We start from the raw sequence: 10,571 nt of genomic DNA, 5'->3' as shown, positions 1-10,571 counted from the left end.
AAGAAAAAAGACGAAAAGGCGCGGATTATTGTATCTTCCTTGGTGTTTGAAGTGCGCCGGCCATTTGTAGCGATGGGCTTTATTTCTGGACTCGTTTGAAACAAAACGTCTTTGACGCTTTAAAAAGTAAAAAAAAAAATGTCAGTTACGTTTAACTATTTACGGTTATTCCAAGCAATACTTAAAATATATCACGGTAAAAATAACTAAAGAAGGAAATAAATAAGTGAATACAAAAGCGGTCACCAGCGAAAAATGCATTTTTTTTTTGTTACAACTTGTTCTAGCAGAGAAACACGATTTTAGTATTGCTAACACATGTACTGAGGCAGCGAGAGGGAGAAAGAAATAAAGGAAGCTTAACCAGACGTGTGTGCAGTTTGCTGCCCAGAATTGGATAAAGATATAAGAGCGTAGAAAGAGGGGGGGGGGGGGTGATGACAAAGAAAGTGCACTATTTGTTCGCAAACGTCGAACTACGCATCCCGTGTACTAGCTATAGCAGAGGCTTGTGGCGTTCTCCCACCGAGTGAAATGTGATGCAGTCGCCGGGCAGATTCCACGGGCTGACGTATCGGTTCCCCGAAGTGCCCCACGACAGCACGGACAATATAAAAGTAGGTTCTCTAGTGCGCCAGAGAACGCCGGTCGTCGTCCAGAGACCGTGTAAGGGCCCATAGTTGAAAGAACACGCAAAATCATTTTCTTTGCTTAAGCGGTTACAAGCATTACATATGGAGGCACGATTGGCAGGTTACATGACACAACTCATCAAGTGGGTCAGCATACAGTACAATCACGTGCATGAGCGGGCGGATGTTTGAGAAGTCTAAATGCCCTCGATGTTCACCCATGCTTGCTCCCAGTCGGCAGTCGACGGCATTGTAGTAATTCCGTTCGACACTTGATGACTGTAGCGCAGCGATTCTTTCTATCCACCGTCGGGCTGGTCATATGGCTGTTCTAACTGGCTGTCTTACTCCTTCGCCTCCGCACGCTTACACTGGCTTCCCCTTTGTTTTAAGACACGCAGACCTGAGTCACTTGTTCATAGTGCATGGGAGCCAGGGAAAAAGTGCGCGAACCATTTCGTACCTTCTGGAGGCGTTTGTTGCCAACGGCCGTCTCGGGCGCGCTGGTGATCCGGTGACGTCATGTTGCGATTTCTCGAATGATCAGAGTTTCGCGTCCGCGCGTTTTGAAGCACGCAGGCCGTGTCCTTGGAGAGGTATCTCGTGGCCGGCGGTTGTAAATTAACGCTGACTCTGGGAAGCGGCGGCCCGCTAATATGCGCGCGCTTTAGTGACAAGCGTTCAGTTTGCGTCGTGGCTTTCCGCAAAACGAACATCCTTGAGCCAACCCCTACAAAAATCGCGTCATGTTTTCAATAGACAAGAAGTCTATTGAAAACAAAGAAAGTCAACAACAAAAAAACATCAGAAATACACAAAGGGCATGCATTTGCCTAAGACGACCCGAAGGCGATAGCCATCTTCTGTTTCTTCTCTGTCGATGTATTCATCCTCCCCTGACCCCCTCCGAAAGCGTTCAGCATCTAACGTGGTTTTGTACTGCCTCCAGTATCGAAGGCATTGCAAGCTTTCTGCACCTCACATGGTTCTGCACTGCCTCCGTGATTTTTGCACTTTTGACCAAGAGACAATGTCATGTGATGACGGCATCATTTGACATCGCGTTATGTAACAACATCATGGCGTCACAAATTTAGGCGACCTGTGACGTCATTGTGGCGTCATCACGTAATGAATTTTTTCATCACTCGTGTTGACGCCGCCGGCGGTCAATTTTCGCGTTTGATGAGGCGTATTAAGGCTTTCACCTTAAATAGTTATCAACAATTTTGCGAGGAATGGCTTGTGTGCCTTTATTGTACGGAAGAAAACGAGAACATCCCCGCTGCACCTCGCATCTTCTCATATCTGTATCAGAGATGTCGGCCAGGGGGCTCCCGGATGTCTAGGAGCCCAACCACACTCACTTTGATTATTTCAAATAAAGTTGTATCCATCCATCCATCATATACACTGGTGCTGAATGATATCAGGAAGACATCTGTATGATGTATACTGGCGATGTTGGTAGAATGTAGCCGCTGTCGGATATAGCCAATGGTTGCAGACCGCTAGCTCTTTGACCAATCATCCGCAGTGGGTATGTACCCATCGGCCGGATGCAAGATCAAGAATCGTCAAGGAACATAGAAAGAAGAAAACGACGACCATAGGACTTAATCGGTACAGACATTTCTAAAATTTTATAGCTTGCCGGTAAGAAGAGCGGAATATGTTTTTATCAGTGACCCAGATTCCTTCTTTCTCGCTCATTGGCCACGATATCACACACCACAGATAATCTACGTACAAAAGAAACTGGAAATTATAAATGTCAACATCAGAGAGATAATTGTAACCAATAGCTCAAATCAGGTTCTTATGATAGATTACGAAGAGATTTTTCCTCCAAAATCTAAATTTCAATCCCAAAAATTCTTAGAGAACAGGATAGAGGATTTTCTGATACATGCACAAACACGAAACGTAATAGCCACTGATGCTTCCGTGAACGAAGAACGGGCAGGCGTAGGAATTGTCTCCCAGTCGCTGGGCTGGTCATTCGCTGTGAGGTTACCCGATTTTACTCCAGTTTTCGAAGCTGAACTCATGGCCGTCATCATGGCACTGCGAAAACTCCCGACAGACGAGATCAGGGCGATAATAATAACTGATTCGCTCTCCGTATGCACAGCACTTACAGCTTCACATAACTCTCGTGCCCTCAAGACATTTCGATCTTTAGTTCCGTCTCAGCTGAAGCACCTAAAGCTAGTGTGGGTCCCAGGTCACTGTGGCTTAAAATTAAATGAAATGGCTGATGCTTTAGCGCGCGCATCGCTAGATCTCCCAATAATCCAGGTTCTTCCAGTGGTAGAATATTTCACCGCAATCAGATACAGAAAATCGGCAATTCACACTGATAGGATGGAAACAATAACAACGTGGACGGAATACAAACATCTCAACTTCCCATGGAAGTCTCATTGGAGCCAATCTAGACAATCTGAAGTTACGATCACCAGATTTCGATGCCGTGTCCCCCCATTAAATCTATACTTACACAGAGCTGGTCTGACGATATCGCCCCTATGTCAATTCTGCGGAGAATTAGAAAATATTGCACATTTCTTTTGTCATGCCGCAGATATTCAATTATTAGATCACGACTGCTCATTACTCCGCTGTTAAAAATAGGCTTAAACTTAACTGAAGAAATTATACTAAGCTTCGGAGCCTCAGGGTTGGGATACTGCCATAGGGATGCCTTCAATGCCGTGTGTAATTTCATGCAAACCACTAAACGTGTGCCATTTTAATCTTCCTTCAAAAACGCTCTTTATTAAAATGCGGTTCAATATATCTAATCTCACCAAATTGTTCTGATCAGGGTAATACGGCTGTCTGAAATACGAGCGCAATAGCATAATTTTTGAAGTATTAATTTGATGTCTTATTTATTATTACCATTTCTACTCTTAATTTTTTTTTAACCATTTTACATTCTTCGAATAACATTTTAAGCTTCAACTACATATTCTTGGCCCATCCCCCAGAGTGGGTACGTGCCATAGAAAAGAAGGCAAAACAAAACAAAAACAATTATTCGGTCGCCATGGCGGAGAAGTCGGCCTCTCTCAGTCGCAGAATGAAGAAACACCTGAAATTGGCTCGCGTAAGCCGAATCAACAAGCTTCATCAAGTAAGCCACCATCGTGGAATGTGATAACGTAATTTCTTTCTTCGTAAACCCTTGCGCCATCGCATTCACGCTACCCTTTTATTAGTGAAGCGAAGTGCCCCGTCAGTAAGAGCTTACTTACTACAGGGTATGAAGCACTGAATGTTACGTAGTTCAAAGAGAGGTGTATAACTGACGCTTTCGCGGATTGTTCGATCTGTCGTGACTGAAATTTGAATTCAGGTGTCATATTATTACCGGTATTACTGAATGACGATCATTTAGGTACCCACATCTCCTATGCTCAAGCAGTATAACCTACGCTTGCTTCCTTTCTTACACTCGACTTTAGCACACATGATTTTGAGATTTGCTCCTTTTCAAAAAAGTAGTTTGCCGTTTTAGTTGCTTTCCTGTGTTTTATATTGACAATAAATTATGCACGATTACTAATATTAGCAAGAGTTCAGGTTCGTTTCTATAGTTGCTGCGGGTTGTTGCTATTGATTCACAAGCCTGAATCTCCAGCCCCATAGAGATTGCAGAGAAGGTGGTCACTAGGCTGCGCCTGGTGACCACCACCTCTGCCCTCCCTATGAAATTAAATGAAACGAAATGAAATTAAATGCACATATGCATGTACAGCTTACAGCAACCACAGTTAGATGGCGTGGCACATGCAGCGAGCCGCGCGTTCTGCTGCCCGCGTTTCATTCAGCCGTGGTAGTACATGTATCATTTGAACCTTGTCTCTATAGCGCTGGAATGTATGTCTGCAAGGTTGGGATTCTTGAATGCCTGGTTGTCGTGAGAATGTGAATGCAATTGAGGACCTTTATCACCAGGTGTGGGAAAACAACCTGTTAGAGTTCTCGAGTCTAGACAGCAACGGCGCTAGGAGGCCCACGTGGTGCGTGCGTGTGCTCGCGCTGGGCGCCTTGGCCGTGATCATGGCGGCTGCCATCGTGGCTCTGGTGATGGCGCCGCCTCCGAAACCACTGGAAGACGACCGCTATCTGGCTCGGCAGCACGCGGCGCCGCTCAGCGCGCTCGAGGAAAATCACTTCGCGCGCCTCTCACGCTCGCTGAACCGCATGGCGGACCCGTGCCAGGACTTTTACGCTTACGTGTGCGCCAACTGGGAGCCGCCGAGGGACGTCTTTGTTGCGCCCTGGAAGGTATATAGACCCGATCTAAGGTATAGACGATATATACCATCTCTGTTTACGAAAGAAAACTCTGGAATACTTGCTGTTTAGGCTATGAAAATGCTTCTTGAACAAAAGTGAGCTAATTCAACGAAGACGACGAACACAGACGCGTGCCTTTTCTCTATTCTTCTTCTGACGCCTTCGTTGAATTAGCGCACTTTGGTACAAGAATGCAGTAGCAACTCGCCCAGCAAACTATCCTTCGAAAATACTTTGGTGACAAAATATGCAATGGTGATCGGTAGCAGCCGCGCAACCAAGTTAGTCGTAAATGGCCTGTTTGGTCGCAAAGCCACTGCTTTGGCTCAGTCACTCGCTGCTCGATTTTTCAGTCCCGAAACTGCAGTCGCAAACCTCTGAGCCAGAAACAGGACGTCAGCTTGTTTTACGGGGCAATGGCAATGCGAGCAGACGTGAATTGAGTCACTTTTTGGTCGGCAGTCGCAAATGGTCGCCGACCGATGCTGTAGTCGCAGGTGTGAATGAGCCTTCAATGAACGATTGCGTTTGCAACATTTGCGCGTTCACTCAGCGTTCCCCTCTACCCGGCTGGGAATGGACGAACGCCGCGAGTGGACCTGCCGGCGATTCGGCCAGCGTGCGGCGCGTGTCGGCGGCGCTGACCAAGTGCTGGCGCGTGTACACCGACCGCCACGAGACGCAGCCCGAGCTGGTGCGGGCGCTGCGCTCGCTCGGAGTGCCCATCAACCCGCGCCGCTGGGAGATCCTCGACCGGCCGCTGGACGTGCTCGTGCGGCTGAGCCTGCGAGCCGCGCTTCCCGTCACGCTGCTCGCCGAGCCCACGGCTGACTTGCGCGCGCCGGGCCAGATGATAGTGCTGCTCGCCAAGGGGCGCATCTACCAGCAGTGGGCCGAGGCGCGCCTTGCGGTGCGTTACGTTTCGCGAGCTATTTGAACAGGGTACGCAGAGATAGTGCTCGTTGGGTACGATACGCTATTTCTGTCACTTAACGTGGGTACCCAAGATGATAGCGTATGACGCATGCGCAAAGGTGACATATGGTGACACAAAGCTTTGTGTAGCATGTTCTAAAACTGCCTATTAGACAGCAGAGAGTTTTAGAGTAGGCTATCCAAAGCTTTGCGTACGCTATACTTTCCATTTGCCGCCACTGCGCGTGTGTCATACGCTAACCTCATGGGTACCCACGTTAAGTTACAAAAATGGCGTATCGTAACCAACGAACGATATCTCTGCGAACCCTATTCTAAAACTGCCTATATAGTTTTACAATAGCGTACGAAGAGATGGTGTTCGTTGGGTACGATACAATAGTTTCGTCACTTATCATGGATACCGAAGAGGATAGCGTATGACGCATGCGCGGTCGTGACAAACGCTAACGCAAAGCTTTGCGTGCCCTATTCTAAAACTGTGCATTGTTCCCGCGCGATACGCGAGCACGCTGTCAGGACAGATGCCCCTAATGCTTCTATGGCCGATGTCTGTATACCTATAGTTGTCATAATTACTGCCACCACCGTCGTCTTCTTCGTATGCACTGATAAGAAAATGCTAATTCTCTGCTTCCGTGAGCTTTCGTGAACTTTTATATTATTTTGCGCTTACACGGGGATACATCTGGAACCGCATTCCTGTAGGGCCATCAACGTGTTCAACACGTCCTTTATATATTTTCAGCGCGTTGTGACATATCAATCCAGAGCATGCGAAGTGCGTTGCTGTTATCATCGCTGAATGAGACATGTGCGGTTGCCACTCTGCGTTTCAACCACGTTTAGTGGCGTTTCGTTCTGACTACACTAAACGAGCAGGCGATTGGAAATAGATATCCCATGCCGTATTGTGTCGGTGTTTTGCTTGTGTGTGTGCTTCCCGCATAAATCTACATTCACATTATACTCTACGTAATCTGCACTACATCGAGCCACAGTAGCAAGGAAGTTTTCCGAGCTGGTTTTTGGCTTGAAATCGTACATAGCGCGAATACCTTGAAGCAGCGCGAGAAAACGAACACAAAGAAGGAACACACACAACAGTACTAGCGCTGGTGTGTTCCTTCTTTGTCCTCGTTTTTTCGCGGTGCTTCAAGTTGTTCGCAACATGGACCGACTCGCCCAAATCTGCATGAAAGTTGTTGCTGACATGCATAGTCAAGTGTGGCTGACAATTTTTTGCAGCAAACACGTGTACAGACAAGAAACAGCGCTCAGAAAAAAAAAAAGGATGACGATATCGGTGCTCAAAATAAGCGGGGGTGGTGGCCGGTTCCCGGAAGAACCTAGCAGATGACACAGGAATGCTCATAGCGCACAGCGCACATGCGTGTATTCTCGTTCATTTCGCCGCTGCGCTCCGTTGTACGGCGCTTATCAACTCGGCGGTCGACGATCGCGCGTTCAGGTTTAAAAAATGGGCGGCTGCACATTTAAGCACGCGAACTTGAACTCTCGAAGCGCTTTCACTCAGTGCTCAAGCGCCCTTCATTTTAAACACGCAGCCGCGCTACCTCGCTTGCATCAGAATAATGTGGCCTCATGCATATATCTACACAGCCGATGGACTCAGACGAACGTCACAGATTCCTCGTCGTCTCTGCCTAACCGCAGGAAGAACCCAAGGCACTCCACGCTGCCGCCGAGCTTATCGGCGGCGCACGGTTCGCGCGCGACGTCGTCAACGTCGAATCGGTCGTGTCCCGCTGGGCGGACACGTTCGCGACCAACTTCGCCGGTTCGGAGCCCGAGTACCTCACGGTGCGGTCGCTGGCGCTTCGCACGCCGGGCATCAGCGTCAACGACTGGCTCCGAGCAATCAACCAGAGCCCTCCCGTGTACGTTAACGCCGTGGACGACGTCTACGTCTTCGACCAGTACGGCGTGCAACTGACGCAGCGCATAGACGCCGAGTTTGGGGGCGCTCGGCGACGTGAGGTGATCCGCTGGATCGCCGCCCTCGTGTTCCACTACTTGGCTCCCGCGACCTCGTTCAACCTGATGCTACGGTTCAACCGGCCTCCGCAGCGCAGTTGCTACGAGTACGCTCTCACGCTGGCGCCCTACGCGCTCGTGACGCAAGCCGCGCGCCGCCGGGTGTGGCCCGAAGAGGCGAGAGCCGCGCGCACCGTCTACGAGAGGGTGCGCGACGTGGTAAGGTCCTCGCTGGCCGACTGGATGGCGTCGCGAGTCTCGCGCAACGAAGCGGAGACGCGTGTGAACGCCCTGAACGTGGTGATGGGCGTGCCGGAGCACTTGAGCACGGCGGCAGGACTCGATGCCGAGTACGACTACTTGGAGGGCTTCCACGGTGTATTCATCAGGGACCTGCTTAGGTACGGGAGTCGTTGCGTTCCGGCCCACGATGCCAAATTGACGATGAAGACTACGATCTTGGGCTTATCTCACTTTATATAACTAGAAATACTTAGGCATTATATACTCAGCAGCGTGAGTATAAGTTGCCGGAATAATTTGACAGGTTATTCCTTTACCCACAATTTAGTGTGGCTATATAGTTTCGTGGAATAGCTAATTCGGGGCAGAACCATATGTAAATTTATGCATTTAGCACCTCAGCGATTCTTCAAGCTTGGCTGTTTTAAATTAGGGCAGGATCACAATCTTAAAATTTGCTATTCAATTCGCATAATTTCGGAGCATTTTCTCCGGAGGATATAAGTGATGCCAGTTCCACGGTTTTCCTAGACGACACAGAATCGTCCCGTAAGCTTATTCTATATATCGCGGCTGTGTAGAACACAACCACGCGATATCCTAAACTACAAAGGCGTGATAAAATACCGGCCACACTATCACCAGAGGTATAACCTAGGCAATCCGCGGTGTCTGATCTTCTCAGGTCTCTCAAGGCCAAGGCTAGGCGCGCGGCTCGCCTATTCAATGCCAGCCTGTCGACGCCCGTAGCGAACCTTAGGACCGCCATGTACTCTGGGGCGCCGCACCCCAGCATCGGCGACGAGCCATTTTTCGTTCCCTACTACCACGTGATCGTCGTGCCACCCCGGTTCCTGGCGCCGCCCTTCGTCCTGATCAACTCGAGCGCGGCCTCGTACGGAGGGTTCGGTCACGTGGTTGGTGCCGCCATGCTCGAGGCGTTCGACTCTCGCGGTTTACTGCTCAGCCACCAGGGAATCCGCGCCGATTGGCTCGACTCCACCACCAGGGACAAGTGGACGAGCAAGAGGAAGTGCCTGCTCACAAGGTGCGCGGCCTCTATTAAAGAAGCAATCCTAAAAATCAACACACAAGAATTCATGCAAGTTGTTCCACAATTGCGGCACTACTGTACGACACATTCGCGAGCGCGTGACTGCACCCAAGCATGTTTTTAATATTTTTACCAACCGTAAACAGTTCCACTTTCCAAAAAATAGATGGCTTGTGTTGACGTCACTGAAACAGTTATGTCGGAGTACCGGCATGTTGGGACGCGAAGTTCGTGATGTTCCCTTAATCTTTTAAGTATATCGCATGCATATTCTTTCATATTTCATGCGCAGAGGCCAACAACGTTTCGGCCGCGTCGTTGTTACATTGAAACAGGTTAACCACAACGTGATTACGCTGTCTTGACGTCATCATAGTCACCGTGTTGGAGTACCAGCACTAGGAAGCTGCGTCCCTGACGTCACGTGCAAGCTATCAATACTCAAGTTTCTCTTTCTCTCTCTTTCTTCTGCCGCGTAAATACACAAAGGTACGCAACCGGTGCGGCGCCGTTCGACTCCGACTACAGCCGCAACACTCTGGACGAAAACTACGCCGACGTTGCCGGCTACGAGGCAGCGCTACGGGCACTCCGTAGCGACCCCAGCTACAGGCAGCACGAAGAGTCGCCCGTAGCCGAGCTGAACAACGAGCAGCTCTTCTACGTGAGCCTGTGCTACAAGTGGTGCAGCCGCGGTCGTCCGCCGCTACAGCATGCCGCCAACGAGACGTGGCGGACGCGGCCCGACCACAAGTGCAACATCGCGCTGCCCACTGTGGCGGGATTCGCCGACGCCTTCGGGTGCGCGCAGCGCTTCGGTGACGTCTGTGACGTACTCTAGCGTGGCTCGTCGCTGAAAGTTGAGAGCGCGTTGCGCTGGAGCATACAGAGGGGGTCGCGCTCTGTTCTCGAAAAGATGCATTAAACGAGGTTTTTCTCGGATGACGAGAATTATGAAACTCTGCCTCGAATGTCATTCCTTATTCCTTGCGCGCACTTGTCCTGCCTGATTCGTCTACGGTCCTGAGAGTTTTTGCGCGGCTTTCTTTGCTCTAATATGCTATGTCGAAGGGCCCAAAGTGCTACCCTTATCTCATTTGTTGGACACACCAGAACGTCGTGTACAACGCAACATTTGCGTTTATTTCACATTTAACTTCCTTGCACTTTATTTCGCATGAAGGTCACTTCGCAAACGATTGCACTGAACATCTGATTCCGTTTGGTTCCTCGAGCATGGTACTGAAGGGCCACTTGTCAGCGTTAGAGGATAAAGCATCCCATGACTTCTCTTGAATTTCTTGAACGGTTGTTGCCAGGGAAAGCGCTTGCAGGAAGAGCTGAAAAGATCAACTGTCGTTCGGCAAGGAAATCACTGTAATGAAATGATATTGCAA

At 49.4% G+C, this 10,571-nt stretch overlaps 1 protein-coding gene across 1 annotated transcript; it reads left to right on the top strand.

Moving 5' to 3' along the window:
* Positions 1-3,687: 3,687 nt before the first annotated feature.
* On the top strand, positions 3,688-9,975 carry LOC119377231 (neprilysin-1; the record flags this gene model as incomplete). The annotated part of the gene is made up of 6 exons (XM_037646798.1): positions 3,688-3,774; positions 4,599-4,931; positions 5,497-5,853; positions 7,557-8,278; positions 8,806-9,168; positions 9,664-9,975. Coding segments are annotated over exons 1-6 (2,174 nt in total), but the record flags the coding sequence as incomplete, so codon positions are not given.
* Between the last annotated feature and the right edge of the window lie 596 nt (positions 9,976-10,571).

This window comes from Rhipicephalus sanguineus, unplaced genomic scaffold, assembly GCF_013339695.2.
Source record: "Rhipicephalus sanguineus isolate Rsan-2018 unplaced genomic scaffold, BIME_Rsan_1.4 Seq413, whole genome shotgun sequence".
In the NCBI taxonomy this organism is placed as follows: Eukaryota; Metazoa; Arthropoda; class Arachnida; order Ixodida; family Ixodidae; genus Rhipicephalus; species Rhipicephalus sanguineus.
Note: the sequence above shows the minus strand (reverse complement) of the source record. Positions and strands in the feature narration are given on the sequence as shown.